We start from the raw sequence: 15,484 nt of genomic DNA, 5'->3' as shown, positions 1-15,484 counted from the left end.
GCACCCACCATTTAAAAATGTGCTGCCTGTCTTATCACCCAGCCACACCTGGCCCCTGACACCGCATTAACCAGCCTCTTTTCAACGGCTCTCCCACCACTTTGTCTACCAGCCAGGTCAGAGGCCAACCAATTACAGGTTCATGGACTTCTGGTGTCTCCACCTCCTATCCCCACCACTGCATTCCCATCACTCTTGGCCCCGTCCAGTCTATGGCCCTTCTGTCCTCTTACCCAGAAATCCACAGGCCCTACAACCTGGGTTGGGGTGGGGTAGACAGACACAACAAAGGGGGGCAGAGAGACAGATTGTGAGTCCCACAGAGGCAGAGGAGCAGGTACCCCCGCTGACACAGAATAATAGAAATGTCCAGCTGGAAGTGACCATCTAGTCCAACCCCCTGCACTGAGACAGGACCAAGGAAACCTAGACCATCCCTGACAGGTGTTTGTCTAACCTATGGCACACACGAGATTTCCCACTTCACTCGTAGGCTCTGTACCTTTCTGCCACTGGCTCTGGATTTTCTTGCGGTAGACAGAATAGCATTGATCCAGGGCCCGGAAATAGCACTGGATAGAGAGTTTCCCATCCACCATGGGATACTCTGAAGCGAGGTCTGGTTTGTAGAAATCATATACATGTTCCATGTGGGTTCCCCGAACACCTTGGAGGAGAGAAAACAGACTCACCATTGTGTGTTGGAGACAGCAGGGGAACAGAACCTCAAATCCTCTCCATACCAGCCCCCCACCTGCAACGAACCTCTTAGCCAAAACCCACCCCAGCTCTTTACAAAAAAAATTTCACCTCATAAAATTCACAAAATTCATTCATTTCATGAGCCACTTTTCCACCTCCTCTTCCTGCTCTGACCTCATCCTATAGCCTTCATATTTGAGATATTTTCTATGAAAAGAACCTTCTCTGGGTATACTGGGAAGGTAGGTAGATTCCTGTACCACCCCTGTCTGTGTAGTATCTGAGCACCTTCCAGTAATGCATAACGCAACATGACTAACATCTGGCATGTGTGGTCCACTTTCTCTTAGCCTCCCTCTAGAGGGGAAATTCTGTGTGGCAGAGCGCTTGGAGTGCTTTTATATAAATATGTACATGCTGCTCTGTGCTTATAACAGAGAAGGCAGATCAAAGAAATGTGCTGGGCATTGGGAAGGGAAGGTGGTGAAGGTTGGGATGGTTCTGCATTCCTAGGGGAGTTCATTCCAGCCCAGACCTCAAGAAAGCTCGGTCACACACACACACACACACGCTTTTCCCTTATAGTAGAGAGGTCCATTGTGCCTGAGGTGCAAAGTTGTTGAACCCTCATCCTGGAACTTTAGTCCCTCTTAGATGACCTGGGCCGAGGCAGGGATTGAGCACCTGGAAGGTAAGGACTGAGGCAGTGAACTCAATATTCTATCGGAAGCTGGCATGGGGGGCAGAGGATGGTTTTGCTGGGCCCATGGCATCCCATGTTGCTGAGGAGATGTGCTGCCCCATGCTAAATTAGGAAACTTGAGCTATGTGCTGCCAGTTTCATGGCCAGGTATACCACACTGCTGCAGCCCAGCCGAGAGGTGACGAAGTTGTGTTCAGCTGAGGCCAGGTCATCTGCCAGGGTGGGGCAGAGACCCCCAGCCAGCTGGAGGTAGCAGAAAGTGTTACTCATGGACTCTGCCACATGAGAGCTCAGCGTCAGCGAGGAATTCAGGAGGCTCCTAAGCTATGGACTGAACTGACCATGGCTGCAAACTCCTCAAAGTGCTGCTTCTGGCTGCCACTGGCCATCCTGATGATAATGGTGTGATTGTACGTGGTGAAGGAGAGGCAGAGAGGTGTGTCATCTGCATATCGCTGTCCTTGAGTCTATGTCCTCTGACCAGTTCCCCTAGGGGCTGCATGTAGATGCTGACTAGGACCAGGGACTCCACCAGCGATGAGTTCAGAGGCAGCAGTGCAGTTTTCTATCACTGCCCCTTGAGTGTGTCCCTACCAGATGGATTTAAACCATTTTAGTGCACTCCCTGGACCCATCACCTCTCATAGGCAGGACGGCTGCATCTCATAACTCTCCGTGGGGAATGCAGAGAGACCCAGGAGGCTGAGATTGGATGTCTGACCTGTATCCACTGACAGCAGGAGTTCATCCAGCAATGCAACTGAAGCAGTTTCAGGTCCATATCCTGCCCCAAATCCAGATTGTGCCAGGCCTGGAATATTAGCTTCAGTTAGATGGGCATGTAGTTGTCCTTTGGCTAGTGACTGCGAGCTTGCTCAGGAGTGGGAGACTGATACTAGATAGTGCCCAGCTAGAACCGATGTGTCCAGGGAAGGTTTCTTCAGTGCTGGTTGGACAGTTGTGTGTTTGAAGTGGGGAAGGGAAGATTCCTTCCCTGAATGAGGCTGTTTGCTCAGGACTCTCCTGCACTAGCCAGGAAGGGCCTGGGTGGATTCAAGCTGCTGTAGGGTTTCCAATCTTCCCTAAGGAGTGAATGTGCTGAACTTCAGGAATGGGCTGCTGGTGGCTGGGTACAGGCAGAGAGGCCCCTGTTTTGAAGCCGTCCTGAACAGGCATTAACCTTTCAGCACAGCAAGATGATGGTTCCTTGCAGCCCTTGGTGCTGGGCTCTGGTGCGGGCTGTAGGCCCTCAGGATTGGGAAAGCTGTTTACCACTCTGGACAGCTCCTTAGGGCAGCTACTATGGAGGCGGATAGGACAGTTCGGAGCATGTAATACAGCCTCAGTTTAGGCCTGGAGCAGTTGTGTGTGTCAATCTGCTTCAGTCTCCATTTTCTGCCATCCAAACTTGAGTTTCTGACCCCACATCCAGCTCAGAGTGGAGAACAGCCGGGTGACGGAGATGGAGGGGACACAGGGATGGGGGGGGGACAACATAGACGCCAATTTTCCCCAGCGCTGGTAGGAACTCGCGCTCCCTGCCCCTGCCTCAACTCCACCCTTTCCCCGCCCCTGCCCTGCCCCCATTCCAACCCCTTCCCCAAAGTCCCCACTCCAACTCTGCCCCCTCTTGCCCCTATTGGACCCCTTCCCCAAATCCCCACCCCGGCCCTGCTTCTTCCATGAGCATGCTGCGTTCCCCCTCCTCCCTGCTCACTCCCAGCCACGTGAAACAGCTGTTTCTCAGTGCAAGCGCTGGGAGCTAGAGGGAAAAAGCTGGCACGCGGCACGCTCAGGAGAGGCGGCAGAGGTGAGCTGAGTTGAGGGGTGGGGAGCTGCCGGTGAGTACAGAGCACCGACCAATTTTTCCCTGTGGGTGCTCCAGCCAAGGAGCACCCAGAGTCAGCGCCTATGGGGGACAGTGGGTCAGAAGTCAAGGCAGAAGTATCAGGATGACAATTCACTAGTTCGTTGACTCCCCATTCTGTGCTGGGCAGGCGGCTGTGCTGGAATTCGATAGCGTCTAAGAGGCTGTGTGATCAGGTCAGGCTCACATTCCTTGTCAGAGCTCTCACAGCTCCCAGGTCGCTGCCTGACGGAGGTGAAGGCCCAGCCCAGCCAGCAACTAGGCTGTGATGTGATCAGCAGCGAATTGACTCCAGAGACCCGGGTGTGACCCACTGTATGGGTTGGACCAGAGACGGCCTGTGAGATCCTATGGCGGCAAGTGAGGACTTTAGGCTTTAACATGCGTGCTGAAAAGGCCTCCGATGCAAATGTCCCCCGGGCCACCAAGTCTGGGGCATGCACTATCATTGCCGACAAGGGTCAGCGTAGTGAACCCATAGTCTGTCTGTGAGCGTGAGCTCTAGGTTAGCATTAGCTCCTGGTTCTAGCATCAGGTAAGACAAGGTCATCTGAAGCCTTTCATCAGAGGCACCTCGTTGACCTTTGCAGAGAAGACAAATGAAGTGCCACCTGGTTCCTGGCCCTGAGACAGGCTGGGAGAGACAGTGAGCCAGCTGTGATGAAGTGGGGGATTTTCTTGGGTTTCAATGGTTTGCATGCAGAGGGGATGGGACTCAGTTTCCCTAGGTGTTACTGATTTAACGAGGTGATGGGAGAGGGAGTTTGTTGTTACAGAGGACAAGCGACGGAACTTGGGACCCAAGCCAATGGGCGAGAGAAAGGATACCCCAGCGACTGGTGACCAGGAGGCCCAGCTCGGGAATCACAACCAGTTCTGGCCAGTGGAAGGACAATGGGCTGCAGAGAGAAGACCCTGGTGACCTGAACAGCCAGTTCCAGCCAATGGGGAACAAAGGATGGCTGAGAGGAGAGAAGACCCAGGCGACCCTGTTTACCACAACAGAAGACAAAGGACAGAGGCAGGGCTTGGGAGCCGGTGATATTGGATGCCCAGCTGGAAAGCACGGGGGCTTGGGACTGGAGGGAGAGAGCAGGCAGAGCCCACCTGGATGCAGGGGAGACTTAGATGTACTGTGCTGCGGGAAGCCAGGCCTGCAGGCCCTAAGAGTTTCCTATGTTGTGTTCAGATGCTCAGTAAACCCTTCTGTTTTACGTTGGCTGAGAGTCTCTCCAGTCTAGAGAACAGGGTTTCATTATTCCCTCTGGGAGTGGAGGCCTGGCCGGGGGGTTTCTCAGGAGAGAGTGGACTCCCTGAGGGAGCCCACAGTGAGAGTCAGGCATGCTAAGGCTCAGAGAGGTGCGGTTCCAGGAGGTGGAGGGGCTTAACCCCCAAGAGAGAGTGGACCCCTGAGAAGGGCTGTCACACTGAAGGGGGTTCCTCCCAGGAACTTTACAGGGCCAAGAGTGGGTACGACCTGTGAGTCTGTGACACCAGTGCTCCCACCCAGCCTGGTATCTGTGACACAGGTGGTCTCTGGGGCTACATCGCTGACAAGGACATGTATTGTTTGCTGGCAGTGGGTCTCGCACAGATCAACATAAGTCTGAGTTCATATCAGGGCTGCCTGTGGGGGGGGGCAAGTGGGGCAAATTGCCCCAGGCCCTGGGCCCCACAGAGGCCCCACGAGCCGCTCCAGGTTTTTGGCAGCACTTCGGCAGTGGGCACTGCCTGGTGAGTGCAAGCATGGCAAGTGATGGGGAAAAAAAAAAGCCGCGATTGGTGGCACTTAGGCTGCTCTACTGCCACCGCTTCATTCTTCGGTGGCAATTTAGTGGCGCGTCCTTCCCTCCGAGAGAGATCCACTGCCGAAGACCCGGCCCTGCCCCAGGCCCCCTGAATCCTCTGGGTGGACCTGGTTCATATAGCATTGCGCTGCCTGCTTCGGGCCTGCGGCTAAGAACCTTCCTGAGCTGTGCACAGGCAGCAGGAGTCTGATATCCATACTCTTAGATTGCTCTGTTTTCTTGTATGACTCATCCCAGTTTGACCAGCAACAGGTACGACAGAGGGCTTTGTAGTGCCTGCTCCATTTGCTAAATGTCAGGGAAAAGGCGTGTTTGATCCGTAACACAGTTGAATCTTGGGAATGGGCACAGCTAAAGTAGCCTGTTCCTGGATAAGTCATGTTGGCCAGATTATGGAAAGATCTCAGCTTCTCTGGATCTTTTTATTTAATTTTATATCTCTTGTATACTTCCAGTCCTTTGTTGTTAATTAGGTCAAGCCACATGCGTACTGGGCCGGGGACAGTTGTATCCACAGTCTGTAATTTGTCAAGATCTTCCAAAAAAAACTATCTGTTTTTGCAAATTTAGTGCCTCTTAGTAAAATCCTTTGTTGCCTAAACCAGGTGCTCTGTTTCCATGAAAGTCCTAGTGCTTATCACAAGTTTCACCACACTTATACTAGCTGGATGGAAAAGCACAGACACAGGGCCAGAGTCTCAGCTGGTGAAAGGCGACATAGCTACACTGTCCTCAGTGCAGCCAGGCCCGTTTATATTTGACACATAGTTTGGCCGAGTGCCACCACATATTACTGAAGCGGGGCCATCAATCATTCTCTCTTTATTTAGCCAACCACGAGGCTGACAACGGCTGTGGAAATTCAGCAATTCTTCTCAATGAGTTTTAAGACCATGTTAGATGTTGCATCATGTCATGGAGTGTGTAGACCTCATGTGGACTTGGCAGCCAAGGAGTTACTGGAGGAACTGCTGATCATCCTTGATCGGCAGCCTCACAGCAGCTGGGAGAGTAACAGAGCTGCGAAGAAGAGGAGTTGGTGGCTGCCAGAGGAGCAAGCAGGCCAGGGACAGAAGGTCCTGCCAGGAAGCTAGTGAGAGGCTGCCCTGGAATGACAATGACCCAGAGAAAAAATGGCCAGAGCCACAAGCTGCAGAAACCGACAGACCTAAGGGAGATAGGAAGAAGCTCAGGGCATAGCAGGAGAATTGTGGAGGACTAATTCTGCCTGCCTGGCTTCAGGGCCCTGAGCTGGACCCAGCAGAGTGGGTGGGCCTGGGTTCCCCCACCTACCCCTTATCAGCCAAAGGGGGTTCTCGACCCCTTGAGGACAAAGCCCAGCTAACCCCCACCAAGCATAAGGGGAAGTCTGTAAACCTCAGAGGGACGGAAATTAATGCCCTTGATCCCAGAACAGGACTACAGAAAAAGTCAGAGAAGAAGAGCGGACTGACCGCCCCGCTGATCCAAGCACACTTTGTGCAATGCCCTGTCTTGCCAAAGGGAGGCACTGACACACCGGGGCATCACACCAAATATCTCTTTCCATGAGGTTTAAATAGTGCTGAGCAGCCACATATCAGGCATGTAAGATGACTGCACCTGAGAAGTTCTTTCCTCTTTTACATTTTATTTTCACAAAGGCCTCCTTTGCACACTTCGCCTCTGCATGGAGAAGACTGCAGCAGCTTGGACTCGGTACTCCAAGCTTTTCTTTTCATACACAGACTTAGTGGCCAAGATTTTGAAAAACAGGAGCCTAGAATTAGGCTCCTAGGTGCCTACTTATGAATTAACCCAAGTGAGTGGGTTGCTTGGCACACAGCAGCTCCCATTGACTTCAGACCAAAAACACAGCCCTGACTCACTACTGATCTTCTCATTAAGAGCCATGAAGTGCCCCATGTCCCTCTCCCATCCTGAAACATGAATTCCACAGGAGACCAATTGCTGCAAGGCTCAGGAAGGATTGATGTCCAGAGACACACAACCTGGGACCATGTGTCTCCACGGCTAAGCTGCCCCCGGACACTGGCCTATTCCTAGAACCTGGCCAGCTCTGGCCAAGCACCAAACACTCCTGGGAAAGACAAAGTCATTATATTAATGGTACCCACCTCTCTCTAGCACCAGAGGGGCCTCTGGTCCAACCAGCATCGCTACAGCTCCTGCCCCTCCCGTGGGACGGGCATTGCCAGTGGCATAGACCGCAATGTCACCACAGACCACCATTGCATAGCGCCCTAGGACAGGATGAGAACATAGAATTGGTTAGGCATAAACATGAAAAAAATCACATACAAGTCTAAATCTCTGTTTATCCCTGTGCCAAAAGGTGGAAAAATCCCTTGTGACCTGCAAGGGAAACAAAATTGAACATGTGCCCTTTTCACCACCACAGCCTTGCTTTGAGGGATAGATGCTCTGATGGATAAAGGGGGTCTGACACATTTAAGTTTTTATTTAAAAAGGTTTCTTCCTCCTTGTTTGTTCTCCTTGTTAGAAATTCAGAGTGGTCTAGCCAGGAAGCCTGGGATGCTGGCAGACAACTCCTCCAGTCAGGACATTACAGGAGTCAAGAAAGTGGCACCCAAGGTGAGACGAAGGGTTTAGTTCCTGTTTGCTTTTGTTAGCATCTACTTCACTTCAGTGAGTCACATGTTGGGGGAAGGAAGCCTTTGCTAAATATGCAACATCCCTGAGAGAAGGAACAATAGACATCCTGTGAAATAGCCAAGAGGTCCTACAGCCAAACCAGGGAAGCCCAGAGCTGGCACTTTCCAGCCCTCTCTACATCCTAAAAATCAAGAAAAGGACACAAGTGCAATTTTGGCAGGGAAGAAAGCTTTGAAAGTTACCTTTAAAGTCCCAGACAATCTGCCAAGCAGACGTTTACAGGGCCCCTGGTGCAGAAAGGGGCATGGCCAAACTGCCATGGTGATACGGTTTCAGATGTCGCCTGCTGCCATACTTTCACAGATGTGCATCAACCTCACACAGAGGGGGCAGTGGGTAGGATATGGAGACAGGACTGTGGAGTTCTGGGACTGCAGAGGCTGGGCCGCTTGCCTAAAGCTTGGCCACTTTCCTCATTATTAGAGACAACAGGGCTCAACTGTTTCAGCATGAGGGCTGAACATACTTAAAAAACATCAAGTGGCCCCAATCAGCACAGAGCGACCCATCCCCTGCTATTGCACTGCTCGGGATGTGTGCTCTGCCTTAAAGCAACCAAAATGTGTACTGAACAACCCTGCTTCCATCTGACCCCGATTTAACGGCAACAGAAGCCAGAGCCTGCTGTTCCCTACCGCACAATCCTATTCAACTTATAAATGATCTGGAGAAAGGGGTAAAAAGTGAGGTGGCAAAGTTTGCAGATGATACTAAACTACTCAAGATAGTTAAGACCAAAGCAGACTGTGAAGAATTTCAAAAAGATCTCACAAAACTAAGTGATTGGGCAACCAAATGGCAAATGAAATTTAATGTGGATAAATGTAAAGTAATGCACATTGCAAAAATTAACCCCAACTATACATACAATATGATGGGGGCTAATTTAGCTACAATGAGTCAGGAAAGAGATCTTGGAGTCATCATGGATAGTTCTCTGAAGACATCCATGCAGTGTGCAGCAGCAGTCAAAAGAGCAAACAGGATGTTAGGAATCATTGAAAAGGGGATAGAGAATAAGAAGGAGAATATCTTATTGCCCTTATATAAATCCATGGTAAACCCTGATCTTGAATACTGTGTATAGATGTGGTCTCCTCATCTCAAAAAAGATATACTGGCACTAGAAAAAGTTCAGAAAAGGGCAACTAAAATGATTAGGGGTTTGGAACAGGTCCCATATGAGGAGAGATTAAAGAGGCTGGGACTTTTTAGCTTGGAAAAGAGGAGACTAAGGGTGGGATATGATAGAAGTATATAAAATCATGAGTGGTGTGGAGAAAATGAATAAGGAAAAGTTATTTACTTGTTCCCAAAATAAAAGAACTAGGGGCCACCAAATGAAATTAATGGGCATCATTTTTTAAATAAATAAAAGGAAGTTCATCTTCACACATTGCACAGTCAAGCCATGGAACTCCTTGCCTGAGGAGGTTGTGAAGGCTAGAACTAGAACAGGGTTTAAAAGAGAACTGGATAAATTCATGGAAGTTAAGTTCATTCATGGCTATTAGCCAGGATGGGTAAGGAATGGTGTCCTTAGCCTCTGTTTGTCAGAGGGTGGAGATGGATGGCAGGAGAGAGATCACTTGATCATTACCTGTTACGTTCACTCCCTCTGGAACACCTGGCATTGGCCACTATCAGTAGACAGGCTACTGGGCTGGATGGACCTTTGGTCTGACCCAGTATGGCCATTCTTATGTTTTTATGCTATGTTCACCCTCTGAGGCTGCAGGCCGGGCCGGCATCCCCTCTGCAAGATGGAGTTGGACCTTTGATCTCTGCAGACAGTCCCCAAGTCCTTACATAATAGTAGCTGCTCTGCACCCAGGGAGCAGAAACTCATGGCAAGCACCCTGCTGGGGATTCCCCAACCATGGGGAGGATTCCCCAGTGAGTGCAGCTAGCTCCTGTGCCTCCCTCCTCAGAGCTCCTGGTGCTGCCAAGCTCCCAGCCTGCTCTCCCTGTGGCTCCAATGCAGCAATGGAGTAGTCAGAGCAGCTTTCCTCCTTCCTGTGATGCTGCACATAGCCAGCGGGGGAACTATTGAGGCAGCTGCACCAGATAAGGCCCAGCAGCCACTCAGGGGGCTCCCAGCAAGGCTGCTGTAGGGGAAGCCATGGGGAGGCAGATAGGGAGGCCAGGCACAGCATCAAGCCTGATTTAAACACCAGTTCCAGCACAGAGGGCCCAGCCCAGAGAGCACACTGCCCAATTTGTAACCAAACTAGGGTTGCCAACTTTCTGATGGCAGAAAACAGAACACCCTTGCCCCGCCCATTCCCTGAGGGCCTGTCCCACTCCTTCTCTAAGGCCCTGCCCCCACTCACTCCATCACCCCTCCCTGCATTGCTCGCTCTCCTCCGCCCTTGTTCACGTGCTCATTTTCACTGGGCTGCGGCAGGGCACTGAGGTGTGGGAGGGGGTGAGGGCTCTGGCTGGGAGTGTGGGCTCTGGGTAGGGCCAGGAACAAGGGATTTGGGATTCAGGAGGGGGCTCAGGGCTGGGGAGGAGGTTGGGGTGTGGGAGGGGGTGAGGATCTGGCTGAGGATACGGGCTGTGGGGTGGAGCCAGAAATGAGGGGTTCAGGGTCCAGGAGGTGGTTTCAGGCTGAGGTGGGGGTTGGGGTGTGTGTGGGGGGGGGTGAGTGCTCTGGCTCAGGATATGAGTTTTGCAGTGGGGCCAGGGATGAGGGGTTTGGGGTGCAGGAGGGGGTGTTGGCTATGGGCTACCGCCGGGCAGCGCTTACCTCAGGCAGCTCCCAGAAGCAGCGGCATGTCCAGCAGCTGTGTAGCCGGTGCTTAGGATGGGAGCAGCGCGCAGTGCCTCCCTCACCACCCCTGTGCCTAAGGGCCAGACATGCCACCACTTCCGGGAGCCGCAAGGAGCCTGCCTTAGCCCCGCTGCACCGCCGACCGGACTTTCAACATTCCGGTCGAAAATCAGACACCTGGCAACCCTAAACCAAACCTCTGTTATCTTCTTAACACTGTTGCCCTTGAGGCCTCAGTTCAGAGCCTGGAAGGCCACCAGTTTGGCGTATCAACCACTGTGAAGCTGGGACAGCCATTACTCCACCCTACTGCCACTGGCCATCTCTCACTGGCAGCCCTGGCTGGGCCCCGTGGGGCAGAGCAGTGGCACCTGCTAGCTAGATGTCACTTACCATCCCAGGAGCTGGACTCCACCCAGTCAACAGAGTTGAAGAGGGAGGCTGTGCCTCCATAGCAGGCGTTGGTGGTGTCAATGCCTTCAACGTCCGTGTTCCCCGAGTCCTGGAAGAGCTGCATTAGAACTGTCTTGACGGCCTTGGACTTGTCAATGATGGTCTCCGTACCAACCTCCAGCCGGCCAATGGAGTCCCAGGAGAGACGGCTGCGTTCCACAAGGCGCTGCACTACGGTCAGGCATAGGGAGTTAATGTCCTCCTGGGCTGAGCAGAAGCCCATCTGCTTCTGGCCCAGGCCCAGGGTGTACTTCCCGGCTTCCACGCCATCATACTTCTCCAGCTCCACTTGTTCTACATACTGCGAAGGGAAGTAAACCTCAAGCGCAAGAATGCCCACATCCTTCGGCCATGAGTCCGACCGAGACAAGTGCTCCACAGAGACGGTGGAGAAACTGAAAGAGAAGGAGAATGCTGAGCGTCCTCTGACATGTAGTGGGACGAGATCACAAACCTCTCAGGGGCACAGTCAGCTGCATGCATGCACACACAGACCTAGTGTGGGCCGGGGAGGCCATACCAGACACCTGAGACTGTGACAGCATATAACACACGCTGCCCCAACACAGACCCCAAAGGAGACAGCAGAACCCTCACGAGCGGGGATATCTGATTGCACATCCTTACCCAACTGTCATGGTATAACCCCCACTCTGAACCTTAGCGTCCAAAAGATGGGGTACCAGCATGAATTCCTCTAAGCTTAATTACCAGCTTAGATCTTGTAGTACTGCCACCAACCAGGACTTGCAGTGCCTGGTACACTCTGGTCCCCCCAAAAGCTTCTCTGGGGACCCCAAGACCCCAAACTCCTTGGGTCTCACAACAAAGGGAAATAAACCATTCCCCCTCCCTTCCTTTCTTCCTCCCAGATCCTCCCGTCCCTGGGTACACTACGAGATCACTGTGATTCAAACTCCTTGAATCTAAAAATAGAGAGAAATGTCACCTTCCCCCCTCCTCTTTTCCCCTCACCAAGCAGTAATACAGATTCAAGCTCCGTGAATCTAAAACACAGGAATTCCACCTTCCCCCTCCCTTCCCTCCTTTCTCCCACCAATTCCCTGGTGAGTACAGACTCAATTCCCTTGAGCCTTAACAAGGGGAAAAATCAATTAGGTCTTTTAAAAAAGAAAAGCTTTTAATAAAAGAAAGAAAAAATAAAAATTGTCTCTGTAAAATCAAGTTGGAAAATGTTACAGGGTCTTTCAGTTTATAAACACTAGAAAGAAGCCTCCCCCCAGCACAAATACAAATTAAAATCCTTCCAGCAAAATACACATTTGCAAACAAAGAAAACAATCAAAAGACTAAAATCGCCTTATCTGCCTAGTACTTACTATCCTGAACATATAAGAGACTGTATCAGAGAGATTGGAAAGAAACCTGGTTGCACATCTGGTCACTCTCAGAACCCAGACAGAACAAAGCAAGACCCCCAAAAAAACAAACAAAGGCTTCCCTCCACTGAGATTTGAAAGTATTTTGTCTCCTGATTGGTCCTCTGGTCAGGTGTTCCAGGTTCACGGTTTGTTAACCCTTTACAGGTGAAAGAGACATTAACCCTTAACTATCTGTTTATGACATCAACACGGGCTGGAGAGCCAAGACAGGGCACAGCAGCCTCCTTATGGGCAGCACTCTGTTAACTACACAGCCCGTCTCAGAGATGTCCCCATTTGCAGATGTCTGCAAAACAACAGCAGGGGCCCCTCTCCACACATGCACAGAGCTGCTTTGATTCATGCTCCAGAAGGGAATCTGCATGCTATAGAACCTGTCCTCCCAACCCCCAAGGCAGTGTTTGTTTTATTCTAAACCACCCCTTGTTTTCAGTCACAGCTAACTAGGGTTGCCAGCCCTCCCAGATTGGCCTGGAGTTTCCAGGAATTAAAGATTATGTCATGTGATGAAATCTCTGGGAATACAGCCCACCAAAATTGGCAACCCTATTACTAACAGCTCTGTTTGTTACTCTGCTTCAGAGGTGGACAACCTGAGCCTGAGAAGGAGCCAGAATTTACCAATGTATATTGCCAAAGAGCCACAGTAACATGTTAGCAGCCCCCCATCAGCTCCTGCACCCTGCTTCCAGTGCCTCCCATCCACCAGCTGCCAATCAGCATCTCCCCCTCCCTCCCCACACCTCCCAATCAGCTGTTTTGTGGCATGCAGGAGGCTGGGGTGGGGGAGGAGTGATGGCCTGGCAGGCTCAGGGGAGGGGGTGGAGGGGGTAGAATGGGGGCAGGGCCTGTGGCAGAGCCAGGAGTTGAGCAGTGAGCACCCCCTGGCACACTGGAAAGTTGGCGCCTGTAGCTCCAGCCCCAGAGTTGGTGTCTATACAAGGAGCCGCATATTAACTTCTGAAGAGCGGCATGTGACTCCAGAGCCACAGGTTGGCCACCCCTGCTCTACTTGGAGAAGAACGAGCCTTTCTGCAGCTCTGAGTAGTCCGTTCCCTCAGCTGCTGAGGGATTGTTCCCTCCAGTTCCCTTGCCAGTCGTGTGTTAAATGGCCAAACTCAGGGGACTCGCTTCTACTCCTAGGGGTGTTATTCCACGGCCTAATGGCTCTCCTGATATCCCATTACATTGCCTTTGCTACATTCCCTACCACTACTCCTAGCTCTCTAGTCCTCTCCTGCTCTGTTGTTTACACCCTAATTAGTTCATGTATAAAAGGGATCAATTCATAGGCCATGGAGAAACTCCTATTGTCTTCACTGGCTTGGCATCAGGCCCAAAGTGCTCTGTACAGCGAGTGCTCCACGTTACTATTCAAATCACATCACCCTGGAGCCAAGCCGTACACAATCTGTTCTTGGCAGCTTTCCCTCAACTCCAGCCTGTTGCTGCCCTTCTCTGAAATACTTCCAAAAATTGTCATCTTTCTCTTTCCGGTGGAGAGGGGCATCCAGATGTAGCTGCACCACAGCTGCAGAGAGAGGCACTCCCCCCTCTCTGATGTGGGACAGGGTGGCTTTGCATGTGCAGCCTAATCAGATTGCAAACTTGGGTCCAGTTAGCTGCCACCCTCCTGCCCAGGTCTTCCACCCTTACTGAGTCCCAACGCTCTCCCTCCCCCTGCATACCTGCCTTTGGGATTATGTTCCTCCACTCTGTTATTGTCAAACCCCGGGCCCTTTGTACTACTGCTCTGTCCTCACCTTGCTCACATCCCCTCCTAATGCAGTACCAGCTGTGCAGTGCACCCCCTTCTCCCAGATCACAGAGCCACCTCAGTGTGGCTCCCAATAGCCATTGTGTCAGATCCCCATTCCTGGGCAGTGCCAAAGCCTCCTTCACGCTGGAGTGCAGAGCACAGCAGGTCAGGTCACTCCCCAGCAGAGAGCTATTCACACACATTCCCAACTGACTTGCCAGGATTCCCAGAGCATGTTCCCAGCAGGGACGAAGGAAAGTGCCCCATGTCCCGACCCTCAGGCCTAGCTTCCAATCTGCCCCTCACCTGGCCTGCTGTGTGGCAGCTGTGAGGTGTGCTGGCCGAAGGGGCCACTCCTGTCTCTGCAGCGCTCGCTTCACTTGCAAACAACGCCTGGTTTGACTGAAGAGGCGGAACATTTTCTCCAGGCTGATGGGCAAGTAGCAGCAGCAAGGTCTCTTCCCCTGCCCCACCAGCACTTATATTGATTCCCTGCAGCAGGGACAGGCAAAGTCCCTCCCTACACTCATCAGGGGAGCGAACTGTGTGCACTTCACTCATTGCTCAACCAAAGGTCACAGCACACTGGCCAACACGACAAAACAGGAGCACCCTTTCCCCACAGACCCCGGGGCCTCCCTCACCACTGCCTCCCGCAGGGCCCTACTCACCTCTGTCCCTTGTGCTGCATCTCCCTGCAGGGCTTGCCTCAAGCGTCATGGGGCCTGCCCTCGCCATAACTCCCTCCTCACCACCCCTGCCCACCCCACGCTCGGTGGGGCGTTGAAGGTTCCAATCTGCACCTGTTACCCTCTCCCTCCCCCCCCAAAAAGAGCTCCCCCAGCACCTGGCAGAGGGTCAGGTACCTCAGGGGGTGGGACACACCAATGAAAGCTGCACGCTTCATGGTGCCCAACTTGAACTCGTCCAGCTGAATGTTTGCCAGAGGGGCTCTTTCCCCAGCGCGTTCTCTGGCACGTGGAGAGATCCAGGGGCAGCAGCTGGGGAATTGTCACTGGAGAAAGACAAAGCTAGACACTTTTCCAGAAGGAAAAAAACTGTCCAATTTGTCCATCGCAGCTCGGAGAACCAGCTTGTCAAGTCTCCCCAGCCTGCAGCTAAGCAGGGGCCTGCGACACAAGGAGGCAGCGCCTGCATCTATCGGTTGTGTCTGAAACACTGTGGGTCTTAGCATGGAAACAGCCTAAGGTCTCCTGACAGCTCAGTCACGGTCGCAGCTTAACTCCCCTTTATACTATACATGGCACCCTACCTATGGCCCAGCCCCACAGAAGGATTCCGGATCCTAATTGCCACTGATTCCAATGAGAGTTAGG

At 52.2% G+C, this 15,484-nt stretch overlaps 1 protein-coding gene across 1 annotated transcript in view; it reads right to left on the bottom strand.

The window, feature by feature from the left end:
- Positions 1 to 14,566, bottom strand: part of HMGCS2 (3-hydroxy-3-methylglutaryl-CoA synthase 2) — a 29,754-nt gene extending 15,188 nt beyond the window's left edge. Inside the window, exons 1-4 of the mRNA XM_050963272.1 lie at positions 14,454 to 14,566; positions 10,926 to 11,380; positions 7,198 to 7,323; positions 503 to 667 (exon numbers count right to left, since the gene is read on the bottom strand). Of these exons, the coding sequence (XP_050819229.1) occupies positions 503 to 667; positions 7,198 to 7,323; positions 10,926 to 11,380; positions 14,454 to 14,566 (859 nt within the window). The remainder of the gene's footprint in view (positions 1 to 502; positions 668 to 7,197; positions 7,324 to 10,925; positions 11,381 to 14,453) is intronic.
- Positions 14,567 to 15,484: the final 918 nt, after the last annotated feature.

This window comes from Gopherus flavomarginatus, chromosome 7, assembly GCF_025201925.1.
Source record: "Gopherus flavomarginatus isolate rGopFla2 chromosome 7, rGopFla2.mat.asm, whole genome shotgun sequence".
Lineage (NCBI taxonomy): Eukaryota > Metazoa > Chordata > Testudines > Testudinidae > Gopherus > Gopherus flavomarginatus.
This window is presented reverse-complemented; position numbering and strand designations above follow the sequence as displayed.